Source organism: Nanorana parkeri, unplaced genomic scaffold (assembly GCF_000935625.1).
Source record: "Nanorana parkeri isolate BGI_ZX_2015 unplaced genomic scaffold, ASM93562v1 scaffold267, whole genome shotgun sequence".
Taxonomy (NCBI): Eukaryota; Metazoa; Chordata; class Amphibia; order Anura; family Dicroglossidae; genus Nanorana; species Nanorana parkeri.
In genome coordinates, this window is record NW_017306535.1 from 1,350,804 (window position 1) to 1,372,257 (window position 21,454).

Below are 21,454 nucleotides of genomic sequence, written 5' to 3' on the forward strand. Positions count from 1 at the left end.
TATATATACAAAAATCTGGCCTCCACACAATGTAGGGATATGTCATTCAACTCATTTGGGGGTTCAAAGGGGCTTCCATAGGTCAAGAGCCGAACAGGGCCAAGTAAACCAATGTGACATTTGTTACTATGTATAGGTACGAGAGGACAAATAGTGATCAAGCAACAGTGCTTATAGGTCCTCAGGCCAGATGATCATCAGGAGTAAACAAAAGACCCCACTTTTGTAGGAGCTGAAAACCAATGTCGACTTCATTGATGATGTGGGTCTTTATATTCCTCCTTACTAGGATCTTTGTAACGAAGCCCCATTTGTATGCTACCTTATAGTTGCATAGGGATTTTGTAATAGGATGTAAGGCTTTCTGTGATTGGATTGTGGCCTGTGACAATTGTTGTAAAGTAAAATATACTTAACCCAATAGTCTGAGCAGGTGTGTGACACTGCAGCTGTCACATGCCGGCTCTATAGCTCAAGAACTCACACTCATAACTCAAGCTCATGGCTTCTCCCTGCAGAGAGCAGTGTCTGTCAGCCACTGCCCCTTACTGCTGAGTCACATTCAGAGCTCCATTCAGCAGGGAGCATGAGCTTTGCTGTTTGCAGAACTATAGGTCTGACTAAGTAGGGGGCCTGTAAGACCTCTGCAATGGGTTCACTGCTTCCCTACAGAGTGCAAGGGTCTCACTTGACAGCTGCTGGAAGGGGACTGGCTTTTCTACTCAGGCAATGGTTGCTTTAGAAAGAAAATTAACTGTAAGACATTAAGCACTTTTTGTTGTGACATTTTATTGATGCACCTGGAATATACAGTATATAGCTGATTTAAATAGTTATTTCTTTTTATTATCATAGTTACTTTTGATATATAAGACCAGTGCCTTAGGGAGTTAATTAAAATTGGATATCAACTGTGTTATGCCACCTTTGCTTACCTGACAGCATCACTACAGTTCAGAGGGGTAGCACAACTCAAAACAATCTTCTTTCAATCACACTTGCTGAAATTACCCATCAGTGCCTGTCAGGAAAACTTCCTCTTAATGGGAGACTAGATCCCGTGCTCAGCCTCTTCCATCGATTCTACTACTGGAACACAATTCAAAACTCTACAATTCAAAACTCAACCAACTTTGTTGATGTGAACAGCTTTCACATTTACATGGCTCTCGGGTGTTAAAAACCTGTCTGCTGATGAACAGACTTAGGCTCTTTCCTTCTGAGCCAACACAAAAAAATCTACAACCTCCTTGTGTTCAGTCCCTGACATTAGCAGGTGTGCGAATCCAATTCCTGTACCTGTCAACTAGCAAGGTTCTAATAGCATTTTGGGTTGGCTTCACACCTACACGGGAAGCTGCCCAAATCCCACCAGTCATGTAGGCATATAATAACCTGTTACCTCTTTACAGATGCTTGTGTTAAATAGATAAAATATCTGTTAAAAACAACAGACATATAATCTTTCTGGAAGAGCTTCCAATAATCAGTTATTGTCCGCATGTTCCTGTTGTTTCCAGTGCGTTGTTTTAATGAGGTAAAACGGTGCCAATCTTAATAGGTGCCATGAGATACTGTCTATGCTTTTTTCATTTGGTAATTAAAATGTGGCTGTTACTGGTTAACTGTGCTATACCTGATGTAATAAATAGAAAAACCATTTTAAAATGCATAGCTTCTTAAAACAGGTTTCTGTGAAAATCCTGCTTCGTCTCTGTGGAATCCACATCAAGGACACATATAGGCAAGATAAACAGAATAAATGGAATAAATGGAATACAAAGTGATACTGTGGATCATACTGCATAAATAACCTTGATGGTTTCTTGTTGTTGGCTAGCAATTAGATAGAGTTGATGCATAATCACAGAAGAAAAACTTCAGGCATGAATAGCATGTTTATACAAACAATGCACTCTTACTTAAAGTTTGAAAGTATGAGAATAAGCTATCACAAAACAATTTCTACAATGACCCTTTGATATCAATCCCTAAGGCACATCAATTTAGACATAAATTAATGCTGCTTTTCATCATGTTAAAATGATTACTGATCTGCCTTACAAACCCTAGGGAAATCCAACTCTTTATTGTATTGTGTTGTCAAATAATACATTTAATGTGATTAACTCTTAAGTTTTTGAAAACCTTTTCTTTTTCTCATCACTAAGGACAATGTAGTTGTAACAAAGACAAATATCTAGTATAATATGTTTATCATGCAGTTATAGCTCTATCTATCTATCTATCTATCTATCTATCTATCTATCTATCTATCTATCTATCTATCTATCTATCTATCTATCTTAAAATAAACTGACATAGTTTTTAATCCCTCCCCCTACTTTAAACAAAGATACAAAAATAAGTTTTGGCTATACATAAACTTTAAGTACTCCTACCTATTTTTTAAATGTGATAAGCTTAATAATAATGCAATATCTTTAACCAGAATCTAACATTAAGAGTCCTATCACTTGAAATGGGAATGGTGATGCTAGTATCCTAAACAAGTTGGTGCAAAAGTGTACAGATATGAATGAGGACAGTGTACATTTACCCACTATAGTTGGAATGTTATTATGTCTAAATAAAGTTGTCAAGATAAGAAGATGATTGTCTTGTGTCCATGAGCACCTTTAAATGTAATCATTAAAGCATTAAAGTGACACTAAATTTAAGAATTAAATCTTAAAATGCATTCAAGTATCATAACTCTTAACAATAGTGTACCTTATGTGTGCATCATGCAGCTGTAGATCCTCAAATCATCTCTGAATTTGTACTGACACTGTCCTTCCTTCTGGAGGGTGGCTACTTCATGGTCCTTCATGGTCACTGAGTGTGTTATAAAGTAGCCACCACTGTGGTGGCTACTTTACAACATACAGAGGGACCATGGGGAACAAAGGTAGCCACCCTTCAGAAAGAAGAACAGTGTCGGCACCGATTCAGAGTTGATTTTAAGATTTACAGTTGAGTGACACACAAATAAGATACAGTATTGTTAGTAATTAAGATACTTGAATGCATTTTTTAAGATTTAACTCCTGAGTTTAGTGTAACTTTAATGCTTAACGTGAGCTTATGGATAATATATAGCTACATCCATTCCCCTGTACTTTAAATAGTTAAGCCACACAATATTTTGTGTCTGAGTCTTTAGAACTGAAAACGTCGATGTTGTTAAGCTGCTTACTGTTTTGTACTTAATAGACATTTATACTCATTGTATGCTATTCTGGATATTGTTGTGCTTGTTATTTATAAAATCTTGTTTGCCTTTTACTTTGTATGCCATAATTTCCATAATTCTGTACACTTTTGCTTTTGTGGTTATTTACTTTGTTACATATCCCTGCTATTTTACTGTTTACTTTAAGTGTCTGGTTTGCTGCTGTTTGACCATGAGTGAATGCACCATAAATCGAATGCTATTTGTTGACATTTAGATTTCTTTTCTGCCAAGGACTTTTGTATTTGTGAACTGCGTGTTATGCCGTTATATTGTATCATTTTCTGTGAAGTTTGTAGTGTAGTCTAATGGCTTGCATTCAGTTCTTGTGTGATGTGCTTTTAAAGACATGCCACTGGAATTCCTGGGAAGTGCACATCTGCTAGTATCAGCCAAACATTTCCCTAACCTTTCTTTCATTTAAAAATGGATCATACTGCATAAATAACCTTGATGGTTTCTTGTTGTTGGCTAGCAATTAGATAGAGTTGATGCATAATCACAGAAGAAAAACTTCAGGCATGAATAGCATGTTTATACAAACAATGCACTCTTACTTAAAGTTTGAAAGTATGAGAATAAGCTATCACAAAACAATTTCTACAATGACCCTTTGATATCAATCCCTAAGGCACATCAATTTAGACATAAATTAATGCTGCTTTTCATCATGTTAAAATGATTACTGATCTGCCTTACAAACCCTAGGGAAATCCAACTCTTTATTGTATTGTGTTGTCAAATAATACATTTAATGTGATTAACTCTTAAGTTTTTGAAAACCTTTTCTTTTTCTCATCACTAAGGACAATGTAGTTGTAACAAAGACAAATATCTAGTATAATATGTTTATCATGCAGTTATAGCTCTATCTATCTATCTATCTATCTATCTATCTATCTATCTATCTATCTATCTATCTATCTATCTATCTATCTATCTTAAAATAAACTGACATAGTTTTTAATCCCTCCCCCTACTTTAAACAAAGATACAAAAATAAGTTTTGGCTATACATAAACTTTAAGTACTCCTACCTATTTTTTAAATGTGATAAGCTTAATAATAATGCAATATCTTTAACCAGAATCTAACATTAAGAGTCCTATCACTTGAAATGGGAATGGTGATGCTAGTATCCTAAACAAGTTGGTGCAAAAGTGTACAGATATGAATGAGGACAGTGTACATTTACCCACTATAGTTGGAATGTTATTATGTCTAAATAAAGTTGTCAAGATAAGAAGATGATTGTCTTGTGTCCATGAGCACCTTTAAATGTAATCATTAAAGCATTAAAGTGACACTAAATTTAAGAATTAAATCTTAAAATGCATTCAAGTATCATAACTCTTAACAATAGTGTACCTTATGTGTGCATCATGCAGCTGTAGATCCTCAAATCATCTCTGAATTTGTACTGACACTGTCCTTCCTTCTGGAGGGTGGCTACTTCATGGTCCTTCATGGTCACTGAGTGTGTTATAAAGTAGCCACCACTGTGGTGGCTACTTTACAACATACAGAGGGACCATGGGGAACAAAGGTAGCCACCCTTCAGAAAGAAGAACAGTGTCGGCACCGATTCAGAGTTGATTTTAAGATTTACAGTTGAGTGACACACAAATAAGATACAGTATTGTTAGTAATTAAGATACTTGAATGCATTTTTTAAGATTTAACTCCTGAGTTTAGTGTAACTTTAATGCTTAACGTGAGCTTATGGATAATATATAGCTACATCCATTCCCCTGTACTTTAAATAGTTAAGCCACACAATATTTTGTGTCTGAGTCTTTAGAACTGAAAACGTCGATGTTGTTAAGCTGCTTACTGTTTTGTACTTAATAGACATTTATACTCATTGTATGCTATTCTGGATATTGTTGTGCTTGTTATTTATAAAATCTTGTTTGCCTTTTACTTTGTATGCCATAATTTCCATAATTCTGTACACTTTTGCTTTTGTGGTTATTTACTTTGTTACATATCCCTGCTATTTTACTGTTTACTTTAAGTGTCTGGTTTGCTGCTGTTTGACCATGAGTGAATGCACCATAAATCGAATGCTATTTGTTGACATTTAGATTTCTTTTCTGCCAAGGACTTTTGTATTTGTGAACTGCGTGTTATGCCGTTATATTGTATCATTTTCTGTGAAGTTTGTAGTGTAGTCTAATGGCTTGCATTCAGTTCTTGTGTGATGTGCTTTTAAAGACATGCCACTGGAATTCCTGGGAAGTGCACATCTGCTAGTATCAGCCAAACATTTCCCTAACCTTTCTTTCATTTAAAAAAAAAAAAGCTCCCTGTTTCATGATACCACTACAACATACTATGCACATGGGCTGGTATCACTGTAGTCAAAGGGCCAGCAAAAGGGTGGTCCATTAGCAAACACCACTTTATGAGAAACTTTATTAAAAACAACTCCTCTATTCATCACCAGTTTTGGATGCAAGACATTACATTTTAATACGTTTTAGCAGTTAAAAAATAATGGCTGATTATAGTTTACAAGGGAAAAGAAAACAACTGGGGTCTTCCTTTAATAAATGTAATCTCAGTGTGTTGCTTTGCTATACCCTGTGCTATTTTACTTTATGCGATGTGTACATAGGCGCACAAATATTTAAGCTGTAAATACAGTTAAGAAGACATTAGTAAGTCAGCGAAAGGTCAGGGATTCTGATTGTAATGTGATATAGTTTTGTTACCTTTCACAGTTTAACTCTGTTTAGTACTATTTTTCTTGTCTTTTCTCAACACCCTACCTTTTGAAAATGTTTGCTATGAAAAGCTCAGTTCTGCTTATCAGCAGTGCTTCAGCTGGCAGATGGCCATTTTAAATCCCTACACTATTTTTCAGAGTGGGGAATTAGTAATTCTCAATATTTTAGACATCACTGAAATTTGCGAATTTTTGTCATTTAACAAGTGCAAGAAGAGGGGCGTTTTTTTCTTTTATTCCTAATACAAATGGTCCTTTATGGCTTCACAGGAACATAAACACTGGTCACTAGATTCTCAGTACCTCATTCAGGTTATCAGAGTTTGGAAGAGCCTTCAGCACTGAGCTACTATTATGATGGTCAGATACATCCAGGAGATTTTTTTAGCCTTGCTGTTTTTTAATTTGTTGTTTAGACTCGTTATTTCTGGTTTCAGAAGCTTTAAAAAATTAGATTCAGAAGGGAAAATAAACACATACAAGCTATTTAACTTTTTATTGACATTAAAGTCTGCCTCCAATAAACACACACACATTGCATGGGTTAAATGCTCGTTTGGCTAGGCGGGAAAGGAGTATGAACAAATACATTTTTATTTTTTTCCTGAGCAGCTGGTGCTTACCTATGCTGTCTGAAAGTCCCAGAATATGTAAAGGCCCTTACTGTCCTTGTGAACAATGCATGACTGCCAGTCCTGCATTGCACATGATTATGTCAGAGAGGTGTGACTGGCTGGGTAGTGAAGTGAAGCAGCTTTTGGGGAACCGGTCATACAGGTAACAAGGGGAAGTTGCAGAAGCAAGAAAATTGGCCAAATGAGCTTTAGGCTGAATTTCATGGCAACCTAAAGTGGGGGCTTTAAGATTAAAAGGAGGAAGGGCTAGGACCATTGTCACATTTTAAACAGGCACTTGTTCTTCTGCACTACCCCTGTGCCCAAATGGTAGTTGGGGAATTGGGGAGGGGATATCGGTCATCCCAACTCATTCATCATTCTTTGAAAGCCTTTCAAAACTAAATAAGCTTCAAAGAATACATTGTAAGCATGACCAGACAGCTAGCATTTTCTAAAGGTGGTCAACAATAGCAGCCCCCATATTTCTCTTAGTACAGGTTTGCTTGAACAGTGATACATTGGGAAATGGACCACGGAGATCTCCATGAATCTCACAGACCAGTTACCGTAATAATTACTACTATGATTAGTATAAATCTCATTGAGCTTTAGTTTTTTAAAACCTTAAATGTGCACCTGTGCCCAGTGGTGTATTTAGGTTTGGGGCTGCTCTAGGCAAAACAAAACTCGGGCGCCCCCCCATGCACAAAATTTACCCCACCTGGCTGTGGTCTGAGGTGGGCTCTGCGGTGGTCTCTACAGGATCTGTGGTGGTCTCTGCGGGGTCTCAGGCTGCTAAGCTCACCATAGACCCCACAGAACCCACCACAGAGCCCGCCACAGATCCTGCAAAGCCCCCCTGAGACCCAGCTGTCCACCAGAGACCTCGCAGAGCTCACCCCAGATTCTGCAAAGCCCCCTTGGGACCCAGCAAAGTCCCCCCACCGATCCTGCTGAGACCCTGCAGGATCTCAGGGGGGCTCTGCAGGATCTGTGGTGGGCTTTGCAGGCTGCAGAGCCCCCTTTGTATCCTGCAAATCCCCCCTGAGACCCGGCAAAGCCCCCCCACAGATCCTGCAAAGCCCCCTAAGACCCGACAAAGCCCCCCACAGATCCTGCAGCATCTCAGTAGGGTTGTGCAGGATCTGTGGTGGGCTTTGCAGGCTGCAAAGCCATCTATGGATCCTGCAAAGCCCCTTTGAGACCCAGCAAAGCCCCCCACAAACCCTGCAGAGACCCCCTGACACCCTACAGGATCTCAGGGGGGTTGTGCAGGATCTGTGCTGGGCTTTGCAGACTGCAGAGCCCCCTATGGATCCTGCAGAGCCCACCAAAGGGTATTGCACAGCACACCTGAGACTCTTTGGTGGGCTGTGCAGAATCTATTCTGGGCTCTGCCAGCACAGTCCTCTTACCTTGCACGGCCTGACCTCTTTAGAACACGGCCTCCTCATCCTTGGCGCCCGACACGGCCTCCTTGTCATCTTCGCCACCCGACTGGAGCTCCGTCTTCGCCCCCCGCCTCTTCCGTCTCAGGGGCCACTCAACAAATTTTTTTCTCTCTTGGGGGCCGCTTGCCAAATTTCCTACTGTAAAATAAAATATAACTATATCCGGTTTGGTACTACAGACACTAATATACACTCACAATAAGGTCCTATTCATATCTGTAGGTTTAGGTGCGATTAGGGATTTCTGCATCAGAAACTTGCGTTTTACTGCATCAGGAATCCCTAATCTGGTGTTCACAAGTGGCAGTAGTCACCTATTCAAGTTAATGATCAGGTGACAGCAGCTCCATGTAAACGCCTGCACACCGCATGTTATGGAATGTGATATGATTAAATGCGGTTAGAAAACACTCTCCCTGGATGCACAATCATTGCGTCCAGGGAGAGTTATTGATTCCTAACCGAATGTAATAATATCACATATCATTACATGCGGTGTGCAGGCGTTTACATGGAGCTGCTGTCACCTGATCATTAACTTGAATAGGTGACTACTGCCACTTGTGAACACCAGATTAGGGATTCCTGATGCAGTAAAACGCAAGTTTCTGATGCAGAAATCCCTAACTGCACCTAAAGATGCGTGAGTGTAGCCTAATACACTTCTGCCAATGCCGTCCCCCGTACACGTTAAAAAAAATACAACCCCTGTACATATAAAATAATACCCCCCTCCCATGTACATGAAGAAATACCCCCCCACACACACACACACTATATATATATATATCTATAGATATAGATCTATATAGATAAAACAACCCCAGTCCATGTGTGCTCCCCCCCTACATGTATGTGTGTATATATATGGGGACACACATGGACTGGGGTTGTTTTCATATATATATATATATCTATAGATATAGATCTATATAGATAAAACAACCCCAGTCCGTGTACCCCTACCACCTATTCAGAGCCCCCTCTCCTGCTCACCTTGTTGCAGGGAGGAAGCTGCGAGGCGGCACGTCTGTCCCGGTCTGTTGGCGATTGATTGATGGTCTGCTGCAGACCTCATCAATCGATCCTGCACAATCCTTTCGCCAGCGTTCACTGAAAGAGCGCTGGCCGAAAGGAGCCGGGTGCCGGCGCAGACTCAGCTACAGGGTCTGCATCCGACAGAGATGCAGACCGTGTAGCTGCTCCCGCAAGTCAGGTACGCGGTCCTCGACCGCGTACCTGACTTGTGAGCTGGCTGCCGGCCACAAAGTACCGGCTCGCGGGCCGGTACATTCGCCGCCCTGCCGGAATCTGCCGCCCGAGGCAAACGCCTTGTTTGCCTCGCGGCAGATACGCCCCTGCCTGTGCCCAGATTATGGACATGAAACTATTTAAATATTATTAACAGTCAGTAAAAGAGCTTTAGATCAAACCACTCCTGATCTCTCTAGCTTCTTTTATTCCTTCTCAAGCATCCTCAAAGATCACACAAGAGTCCAGTTTCAGGTTTAATCAGCTTTCTAACAGCTTTGAAACACCTGCTGGCTGTTTACATTAGAGGGATGACCCCCGTCAAGATCTGTTGTGAAGTTTGAAAATTATTTTCTTTTAGATACAAAGACAAATCTGGGTTGGTTTTAAAGTAGATGAATTGAATTTTTTAAAACTTTTTTTACTTAAGTTTATCACATTGGGGCTGACACGCTCCCTATATGATAGCACAATAGTAGTGGCCCTTAATAGCTCCCCTAAACTCTATTAAAGCTAATCAAGCACAGGATGTGCTTAATTGGCTTTATAACAAGAAACAGTGGCTGGGGAATGAGAGCGGAAATGACAGCAGGAATCATGCATGAAGATCAGTGAATGAACTTCCATCAGAAAGCTGAGAATCGGCTGAAGAAAGGTAAACATACTCCCAGCTGCTATAAGACATATAACATGTCAGTGGCAGTGAAAAGGTTACAGAGTTTGCCCCCGATAGCATTAAAAACCCAGGAGGGAATATGATTATTCACCACACTATGCAAAGCTAAAAAAAAAGTTTGGGCTAGACATAAACTTTAATTGTGTTTTTAGTACACTTTTATAATAACATTTATTTAACATATACACAGCTAAATAAGTAGTTATATATTTCCTGAAAATATCTAGAAAACTGCTATAATGCATCCTGCTTTTCCAATGTCTTTTTACCTATGAAATTGTACAGTAGTTGTGAAAATCCCATTGAGACTCTTATAGGATTCTCAAATACAATTCCACTGTAGGGAAAGGGGAAAAAAGAGACCAAGAAAAACAATAACCGTTTTATAGTGACATTTTCACATGATGTGATCTTGTCATTTATCATAAATATATGCTTTGATAGATAATATTTGTAATTAGGTTACAAACTGACCTTTGTAATATCATCATGCGTATCACAGAAAGGATGAATGAAACATTTCTCTTACTTGACAGGCCATTTATAAAAACTTACCCTGTGATTTAAAAAGAACAACATTCTTGCACATTGTAATCACAGTTCTGCTGAGTACCGTTAAGGCTCCCTTCACATCAATGCTCTTAGTCTGCAGTATGTATGCATTTTTTAGCACATACAAACTGCAGTTAAAGGAGAACTATGAGGTGAGTGATTTCCACTCATCCTCATAGTTAGAGGCGACCTGTGACAAAGAAGCTGTCACAGGTCGGCTCTATTGATCGGGAAGTGAGCAGAAACATGCACCGATCCGTTCACTTCCCGATCGTCTCCCTGCAGTGAGCGGTGACTATCAGTCATCGCTCTCCACAGGGATTCCCCTCTCTGATCCTCCGGCGCTAAGTGGAGGAACGAACAAGGGAGGGGCGGGCTTTGCCTCTAGATAGGCAGAGCCAGCTGTCACTCACGCAGCTGGGTGGATCTCGACAGTATTGTTGGGATCCGTCCCATCTGCTGCGCTTTCAGTATATAGCGATCTGAGCTTTGAGTCATGGGAGGAGGTTAGTATATGTCCTCCTGTGACCCTAAAGAGAACTATAGGGAGAAACACTTGCCCCATAGTTCTTTTTTAAAGATTTTTCTTATTACTGTCAGTAGATATGTTCACATGCGATGTTTTAAGCGGACCTTTACACTCAAAAATGAAATTCTACCAATGTATCCCTCTATGTATGAAGACTAATAATAACATAGACATGTCAGGTGTAAAATGCTGTGATTTTGAGATACTTACACATGCAGAGCATTCACTTACTGCTTTGAAAGGACAAAACGACTTTGGTTTGCCAAAGCAATACACACTGGGATTTCCTTGTCATCACCAGAGCATTGCTGGGAAATCTCATCTGTAATCTCATGAGATCTCAGTGAAAGGCATTTTCCTCACCTGAGATGATGTGCATGGCAGTGGCGGACCTAAGGAACAAAGGGCCCTGGTGCAAGATTTTTTTTGCCCCCCCCCCCCAAACAAAACCCACAAACACAGCGCTCTCCTTCCGCAGCGCTCGGCCGGCTGTCACTTTCTCTCCTCCCCGCTGGGACACAGAGACACAGAGAAGCGCCCAGCGGGGAGAAAAGAAAGCAGGGATGTGCCGCTGTTTCGGCAGAAAAATGGCACTTTCGGCATTATGCCAAAAGTGCAATTTTCGGCCAATATGTTTTGGCGGCCGTTATATGGTGCATCCCTAATATTTACAGCAATGCAGAATGGCACAGGCTATAGAGGACTACACATCCCAGCAATACTTTATATAACAATAGCATTTCTGTATAAAGTACTGCTGAGATTTGTAGTCCTCAGCAGACGATTGCTTGTAAGTCATACAGCAATCGCCTGCTGTTAAAAGCGGTACCAAGAGCACGGCTGCCGAAGCAGCCGTGTTCTTGTTTTAACCACTTCTATGGGCCGCGGTCTATAGACATACTGCGACCCAGAAGTGGTTAAAGTGACATTAAAGTAATTTTTTTTTATCCCTCCCCCCAATGTTAATGTTAGCACTTACCTTAACTGATGTCTCCTAATCCGATCTTCTATCCTGATGTTATCATCTGTCCCTCCAGCGGTGACTCCGTTCCAGCACAGACTCCTCTGTCATTGCTGGCACTTCCTGTCCCACGGTGTCTGCATGCAGGTGCATGCGTTCATATACTTACCTTGTGTCTCTCCTCATCTCCCGCCCGAAATTCCAAACTGCGCATGCACCTGCCCCAAGATGCTTTGTGGCCGCCCGAGCAGTTTGGGATTTTCGGACAGGAGCGCGCAGGGAAGACGGGGTAAGTTTAAACCGCTGTTAAAGCGTTTTGGTTTAAAAAAAAAAAACTTTTTGCATATATCTACTGCTTGCTAGCCTTATACATATGCAAAAAAGCCAGAGGGTTTAATAACCCATTTAAAGGTCACCTGATCCCTGGAACGACCAACAAGCGCAGACTCCCGTCTCTCAGGCCGCCAGAATATGCATACAGAGCGTATTCGAAACGATTTAAACCGGCGTGCTGTGTGCAGCTTCTGAGAAGATACGCTATTAGCATAGCGATGAAGCCGGCTGCGCATTTTGCATCGCTCCCGCTATGCTAATAGCGTATGTTCTGCACACAGCGCGCCGGTTTAAATAGTAACCGACACGCTCTGTATGCATATTCTGGCAGCGTGAGAGGATGAACACTGCGCTTGTCGGTGGATCGGATCAGGGGAGTATTAAAAAAAAATGTAAAAGAAAATTATTATATGTTAAAAAGTCACCTTACCTTAGCCTGGACGCAGCCTTCTAAACAGGCACTGTAGAGGACAGACGCCGCAGGTCTGTTCACCCCTGCGACCGGCCGGGCCGGCGGCCCCGGCCCCCCCTCACTACGCCACGGGCCGGGAGTGCCGGTGGAGAGACCGGGGGCCCGCCGGGCGCTGGATACTGATCCGGCTGCTGGCAACTTGCTGGGCCCCCCCCAGAGCCCGAGGCCCTGGTGCACCAGCACCGGAGGTAGTTCCGCCACTAGTGCATGGTCTAGTTACATGTGCCAGAAATCCAGGAAGTAAAAGGAGAGCTAGTAATCTGCACTTAGTGATCATGACCACTGTCAGAAGACTGGGACAGAAAAGTGAAATAAGGCATGCACAGAATACAATGCAGGCAATTATCTTGAAGTATGTGTTTATAGATTGACATTACTAAACATTTCTAAAGGTGTGCTTTAACATGTTACTATTAAGTCTCTAATGCCTTTTGGTATACAGTATATTTCAGAAGAAGGTTCCTGGCTGTGCACAACTGACCTTTGATATCCTAAGAAATAACAAAATAAAATTACTCCGCCACTATGAAAAAGCAATTCCCTGGAAGAAAAGTAATGAATGCTTACCTGTACTGCTGTCCATTTCACCAAACTGCATTGAACTCTATTTTGCAGCAGTTCTAAGCTTGATGGAAAATTAGTTATGTCAGAGGTCTGGTCCCTTGTCCCACTCTATGGTTCCTTCCACTGGCCCATGTGTCCTACTAGAACATAGGGGGTGGTGGAGGAAACCACAGAAAGCAACAAGGGATACCAGCATCTGATACTTCTGAAAGTGTAAATTCTGAACATTCTTCAGCAAAGCTTGGATCTTCAAATAAGCTGAGTTGTGATATGGTCAGCAGAACAGGTCAGCAGAAGAGGTAAGAATTGTGTCATCTACAGTAGTTAGGGATTAGATTTATTTTAAAAGGCTTCCTGAAAATACACAGAATGTGTTTTTTCAGGCTTATACATTGGATGAGTAATAACTCCAGGATAAATACTACAATATTTCTATTTTTTTATGTTAATCATTTTATTCACATTTATTGTGTTTTCAAATTGTTGTTTGGATAAATTATATATCTGGTGCTGTGTATGCTCTGATGCCTGCAAAATACTCACAGCGCTATTGTTTTTTTATTTTCAGGTTTATTCTTTCTTTATTATCAGAAGCTAGTCCTGCCTTCCAACCCACTGAATAAGAGCACAGTTAGCGTAATACATTGTACTTAGAAAAATGGCATTTCATTATTGTATTCCCATTTTTACAGGCAGTGATTGTTGATAAGTAGTTTTAAAAAAAACTGTAGTTCTTTCTCTGAGAATTTATATTTTGCAGCAGGACGGGGTAGCCCAAATTGTCTATTAACAAAGGTCACTTTCTTATGCTTAACAGCCTTTTTCACCTTATCTTTCCTAATGGTTTTAGTGTTTCCAGTTCTATACTTCCTATTTTTTGTTCTTCTTTTAAAAAAAAGGCATTATTACTAAAAAACAAAAGTGTTATTTAAAACAAAAGCATTATTAAATTATTTTCATCTACCAAGTGCATTCAGAATAGACTTGAAAAAGGGTAAGAACATAGCATCAGCATTTTAAATGTCATACAACAGTCCAGAAAAAGTTCCTCTCTGTGAGTTATTTTCAAAGGGGGTCATTTTTAAAGGTTATGTTCCCTCATATTCCCCTTTCATAAGTGTAAAAATATCAAGGTTAATGTAATGCTCAGAGGTGCTCTGCAATTTCTTTTTTAAGACTTATATTTACACTGGTAGCTTGTATTATGTGGGTTATATACAATATAATAAAATACCTGACACATTTAATATACACAGACTATTAAAGGTTCTCCAGGAAAACAATTTACTCTTTTTACTTGAGTAGGAATTCTGTTCAGCGAGTTACATCCCTCAGCTCATTAACTTCCGCTTGATAGCCAAGGGCTGTTTGAAGTCTAAAGAATTATCTGAATTCATCTGTATTTAAAAGCATTGCTTGTTTGGGGAGTTCTTACCACTTATAGAAGTGAATGTCCATCTATGGCAGTCTCACCATTAACAATTTTGTTTCAGTACACATCATCTTTGCATTGTAATGGAAGTTAATGAGCTGAGGACTACAAATCACTGGGGAGTCTTCCTCAGTAAGTAAAGTTACTTACCGTGCTACAATAGAGATGTGCCATTCCTGCCCATGTTGATATGTGCATCCTACCGCTTGATCTAGCAATAAAAAGACATTAGCAGTGCATATGCTAGTGGAAGGCATGAATGGCCTTCTGGGCAAAAATGGCCTATGCTGGGTCGGTTGGTATCTGCCACTGTGCCGCACCACGGGCCATAAACTGGTGGAAGGGGACCTTCTCCATCAGCTGGAATGGGAGCAGCTGTAAGGTTAGAAGTTTTACCAAACTGACATTGAGACACTTGGCTTGGGCGTATAGCACTCCCCCTCTCCTCAAGGGGCCACTGTGAATTTCAGGATCTTCTGTCCCACACTAAGGATAAACTCCTCAGACTAGCTCCATGACACACCAACACACCTTGCGGACTGTATTTATTGAGGTTTATTAATAAAAGGCAAAGCCCTAGATTTTGAACAGGTAGAACTGATAACATAATTTAACAGAAAAACTTGTAGCATGAACAGTAACCTAGTAAATACATTTTCAATAAAATCTTAGGAACTGTGACAATGGTAATAATGAGCATCAGGTAATATTTAACTAAGTGATGTCTGATCATGCAAACATTACTAATACTAAAGGTAGTCACACTTATATTGCAATCCTACCCTATTTGCTACACTACTGGCCTGTAGCTCTAACAATGTCCTCATAACTTTAAGACATTTTAAATTGGAGCACATTTAACACAATGAGAAAGTCACTGGCTTGACAGCCTCTCACCAAACTGATGGATCTCTGTTTCCATTGGCTATTCCCTCTTGGGCCAGAGAAAGGGATTTCCCCTTTTCAGCTATCATCCAGCAGGTCTCCAGACAGCAGGTCTCCAGACAGGTGGGAGCAGGATACTGGTTGCAGCCTCAGCAGTCTCTGAATTCTCTCCCCGTGGTTCTCTAGACATCTGTTCTCCACAGTGATGGAAGCCTCTGTCTCTAATGGCAACAGCAGCGGTAGCAATGTATTTAACCCAGCAGAGCAAAAGGTCAGCAGCACATCCATCCACTTATCAGGGAAGCAGGATAATCTCCTCTGTTTTGGTGTGCTGAACAGAAGAAACCACTAGTCCTTCCCCTCTCCTGCCATGCCGTTTGAGGATTGTAGTTCTGTGCTATCCTGGCTAGCTGTGTCTCAATTTCTTAAGGACTTCACCTTCCCACAATTGCTTTCAGCTCCCAGCAGCATCTAAACTCTGTGTTCTATCCAATCAGAGTCTCTCCTCTTTGTGGTTGCTGAGGGCAGGCTCACCCAGATAATGACAGCCAATGAGAGTTTAGTCAGTTCTTTCTAGCTGTCTATCAAGTGGGAGACTTCAGAAATGTCTCTACAGCCAGTCTTTGCTTAGAACGACAATGGGGGGCATTTATCAAAACTGGAGCAGAGAGAATCTGGAGCAGTTGCCCTCGGTAACCAATCAACATCTCTCTACAGTTTGCTCAGGTGAGATTTGAAAATGAGAGAGATAAGCTGATTGGTTGCATTGCAAATATGCTCCAGTTTTTGTCTGCTCCAGTTTTGATAAATCCCCCTCAATGAATAGCAGCTGCTGCAAGGGTAATTAGGTTCTTTTTTTTTCTTCCACTACAGCAGCTGCAAAAGAGACACCTGCTTAGTCAATAATATTGTTGGAGATGGTGGGGAAGGGTTAGCAGACTTATAGTAAGGTTAAACCCTATGCTTGACCCTGCTAAGCATGGCCCAATGCTGACTCTCTTCCCATTTTGATGTGCCGTAAGGTAAACTTCTTAAACTACTTTTTAGACTTTCCTTACTATTGGTTAAAGGCACAGATGTTGTAGTAGATGCAGATGGTGATACTTGTGGAGGGGTGGAGCATGTAAAGCGAGGAATAAGGAAGAGTGCAGCAGGGTTGGGCCAGTGGGTAGGCAGAAAGGTAGGCCTCCTTGGGCTCGTCAGCAGAAGGGGGTGTAAAGAAGGCAGGACCTGCAAATTGTGCTGCTGAACAAGTTTCCAGCTCATGGAGGGGGTGGGGTACACTTTGGCCTTTTCACCTTGTCAGGTACCTTGTCCTGACACCGAGTTCAGGCCTTTTGCTGCTGACTATTATGATTCTGCTCACAATGAGCCTTTTTTGTTGCATTATCATGTGTTTGCTCATACATGTGGTGCCACTGGCACTTTTACCATTGCTTATACTCTGCATCCAGAGCCTGTAGATCACAATGGTCTTGCTGGCAGCAGAGGCCCAAACTGCAGAGCTCTTTCAATTTGCTGTCTATTAACCCCTTCATGACTGAGGCCCTTTTTTCCATTTTTGCACCCATGTTATATTCCACATTTTAGGCCTGAAAATGACGTAAAACCCCCCAACATTATATATTTTCTGAATATGTTCTACCAAAAACACATACAGTACCTGAAGTCTATACTTTTAATCTTTTTGGATAAGTACTTGCCATCTGCCCGTTGTAAATAAACATATGGACGGCAAGCTCATTCCAATGGCTGTTATATATACAAGCATTTGGCGGCTCTATAGCCGTCCGTTCACTTGAATAGTGCCCAGCAGTGTGTGCCCCCTCCTTCAGCTCCCAGCACCACTATCCCTTGATTCCTAGTCCACTCTGCGGGCCCGTGACTGGCTCAGCGGCTCTCAACATGAAGATTGGCTTTGTTCCACTTGCTGATGCCCTCTCCAATCTCTGAATCTGGAAGTGGTGTGGATTAGATTGCTTCCGAATTCAGCTGTCATTTATCTGTCTGCTATAGCCAGAGAGGAAGCTGGTGAAGCAGATCTCTGCTTAATCAGTTTCTTTGGGGGTCCCCAGGTGACATTAGGCGTCTCTTAAGTCCATAAAGAGGAACTGTAAGTGTGTCTGTGCTATCACATAAGGGCTTTTAAAATGTCACCCATAGGCAATTTTGGGTACTGTCGTTCTTTGCGGTTTCATGAGAACAATTTTAAGGCTTGACATGTTTGTTGTCTATTTACTCGACATGACCTCATCTTTTGATATTGTACCCAAAAATTGGGTAATAATAAATGTTTTCATAACTTAATATAGAGAGTAAACAGTTGTTTTTTTTCAAAATGTTTGGTAATTTTTCCTTAATATAGTAAAAAAATTTAAAAACCCAGTGGTGATTAAATACCACCAAAAGAAAGCTCTATGTGTCCCCAAAAAATGGTATAAAATTCATTTCAGTACAGCGTTGCATGAGAGAATAAATGTCAGTCAAAGTACCACAAAGCTGAATACTGAAAAATGTCTTGAACAGGTAGGGGGTTTTAACACCACAGTCTTCAAGAGGTTAACATAATTTAAACTTAGGTCTAATGTAAATGTTTACAGTCATGGCAGAGATTTGCATTTCAAATGGAAATATTGCAATAACTAATGCCTAAGACCACAAGCTGTACTTGTGATTGCCTCTTTTTTTTTTTTCGAAGCCCGTGGACGTGCATCAAAACTTCCCCCTGTGAACAAAAAAATGTGAACCGTGAAATCACAGCACACAAAAACGTGCACAAGGGTGCAAGGTCCTTCCAAAGAAGGGACCTACTTTCCCGACCCCCCGGGGCGCAAGGCTCCTGACAGGGGTTGAGACTGTTGGTCCACCAACCCGAAGGCCGGTGGACCCATTTCCTTCGGGGCCCTGCCGAAACAGGTCCCTCACAGTACTAAGCAAGGGGGCTCTCCCGAAGAGAGACCCCCTTCCTGGGTGGGAGGAGACAGAGAACCCCGTAGGAGGCACAGAATCTCCTCCCAGCGTCAGGAATAGGCCCCGAAGAAACCTGCACCTTTCGCATCTGTGGGTCAAAATTTAAAATAAAAAAGTGCCAAAAGTGGATAGAGTGCTTAAATAATCTAAAGTGCCAGTGCACCACTCTGACAGGCCTTAGGGGCCGGAGTGCAAAAATATTGCCCCAGACTAGCCATAAGGCCTGTCTTGGAGGCGAAAATTGCAATGTGGTGTGTGACCAAGTGCACAGTGAGTCATGTGGGGTCCCATACCCAAGCGACTTTCTGCGCTCCCTTGGGACGCCACCCCCAGGGGGCACAACACCACGGGCTTCTGCCGCCCCCAACCCTCTAGCCTCGACCAAGCTTCGCACCCATTCTCTCAGGAGGCATTAGCACCTTCAGAGCCTCCTGCCTACAACTGGGGACAAGCCCGGCGTAACCTGACCAGAATCAACCCAGGAGGAAAGGAGGCCCCTCCAGTACCCACCAATCACATCAGGGAATACTGGGCATCTCTCCGTCCCGGTGGATCGATGCCTTTCTTTCCTGAAAACTGATAAGAACAGATACTACACTTGATCTTAGCCAAAAGGCCGAGAAGCGATTCCCTCTTAGGAGATCACAAATAATCCCATTATTGCAAGCAACATTTGCCATTTTCTTATTATCAACCTTATTATTTACCTGTTTTTGGCTGTTTATGGTGATCTTATCCCACAAAAAAAATATATTTTATGGGCAGCTCTGCTTCGTTAGATTTTTAACTGTGAAGATTATGCAGGTTTAGCTTCTGTTTCCTTCATTCTCTTAAAACAGGCTTTCACACAAAGTAGCTTCCTTAGTCTAAGCATGCATACAGTATACCTTGCTAAACAAACATTTACATATGATAAATACAGCATGTTCAGCTCATCACAACATTAGCCAATTGAATTAACATTAAAATGTTTTTTTCTCTTTTATAGAACCATCCCACTTGCAATATGTATATCAATGGTGACTGTAACAGTTGGATATGTCTTAACCAACGTGGCCTACTACACAACCATTACAGCAGAAGAACTAGTGGTTTCCAGTGCAGTTGCTGTGGTAAGAGAACATAAAGCCTATGTGATCAGTAATTTACAGATACATTTGCTAAAGTTATTTGAATTGCTATGACAAGTTTATGGAGTTGTAACCTGTATGTCACAATTCTAAGAGTAAGGGATATTTTCTTAATATTGTATTAAAGAAACTATTGACAACACATAGGGGTCTATTTATAAACGATTTCAAAGGTAAAGGTTATAAGACCAACTCCAAGCAGCTTGATCTTCCTGTGACTACAGTTGCAAATATTATTAAGAAAATTAAGGGCCATGGGAATGCAGAAAACCTCCCTGGATATTGCTGCAAGAGGAAAAACAACCTCAAATTGAGCAAAAGCATAGTTTGAACAACACACACCCTAGAAAAACTTCCAAAGAGTTACAAGCTGAACTCCAAGCTCAATGTACATCAGTGTCTGATTGTAGTGAAACATTGAAGCTTTTAAAGAAAAGGACACTGCAACTACTGTGAACGACGGAGGAGGCTTTGTTATAATTTGGGGCTGCTTTGCTGCATGTGGCTTGGGGTGATATCAGTGTGTGCAGGAAATAAAAAAAAATCTAGACTATTAAGGGATTCTAGAGTAAAATATGTCTCAGTTGAAGTCATGGGTCCTCCAAAAGGATAATGACCAAAAACACAAAACCAAAAGTACCCAAGAATATCTAAGAACAAAATATTAGCCTATTCCTAAATGGTCTTCAATTAGCCCTTATCTGAATCTCCTGTTAAACATCTATGGGAAGCACCTAAATGTACAGTCTGGAGAAGGCACTGTTGAAACCTGATAAAGCTGGAGCAGTTTGCTGAAGAGCAGGCCATACTACCATTGGGCAGGTGCAGAAGTCTTAAGAGCTGCAGAAATCACTTAATCTCTGAATTGGTGCTGAAACTGTCCTTCCTTCTGGAGGGTGGCTACTTTTGTCCTTGTGTGTGTGGCAAAGTAGCCACAGCTCCAAGATCATTGCCGTGATTGACTACAATCTCACGATTAGTTTACTAATTTGTATTGAGCTTGTAGTCCATCATAAGAATGAGCTTGAAGCGGTGACTACTTTACAACACACTCAGGGACCATGGCGAACAAAAGAGTCAGTATGAATTCAGAGATGATTTCAGGATCTACAGCTAAATGATGTACAAATAAAATACATTTTTGTTAATAAGGCATTTTTAAGAATTAACTCAAGCTTAGTGTCACTTTAACTACCTCCCGGCCAGCCGCTGTGTATACACGGCCTGCCGGAAATAGTCAAGCCATTAAGATTTTTCAAATAATATATCCATAATAATATGATCCATTATCTTGTGCAGCTTAAAAAATATAATATACTATCATGTTGATATTGTGCTTCTCTTGTGTATTATTTCCTGTATTTGGACATAAACTATAAAAACATAAAAAATAATTAGCTTGAACACAGTTAAGCACAGCTGGTTTTGTATTGCACTTTGAAGCAAAACAAAACAAATCTTATCTACCCAGTGAAAAACTAGTTAACTGGCTGTTTACAGTTAGAGATGAAGAAAACTAGTACATGATCTTTGTCAGCTTTTTAAGTAATGAGAAGGTCTCAATGTCACTTTCTTTGATATCAACGAAGTGTCAAAAATGAATTAAATATACATTCTCATTTACTTAATCGTGTAGATTGTTAATATCTGCTTCTAATAATAACA

At 40.9% G+C, this 21,454-nt stretch overlaps 1 protein-coding gene across 1 annotated transcript in view; it reads left to right on the forward strand.

Annotated features, from left to right (window-relative positions):
- The window catches only part of SLC7A11 (solute carrier family 7 member 11), a 219,770-nt gene that overhangs the window by 130,402 nt on the left and 67,914 nt on the right, over positions 1–21,454 (forward strand). The window contains exon 7 of the mRNA XM_018557096.1: positions 19,648–19,771. Coding sequence (XP_018412598.1) covers positions 19,648–19,771 — 124 coding nt within the window. The remainder of the gene's footprint in view (positions 1–19,647; positions 19,772–21,454) is intronic.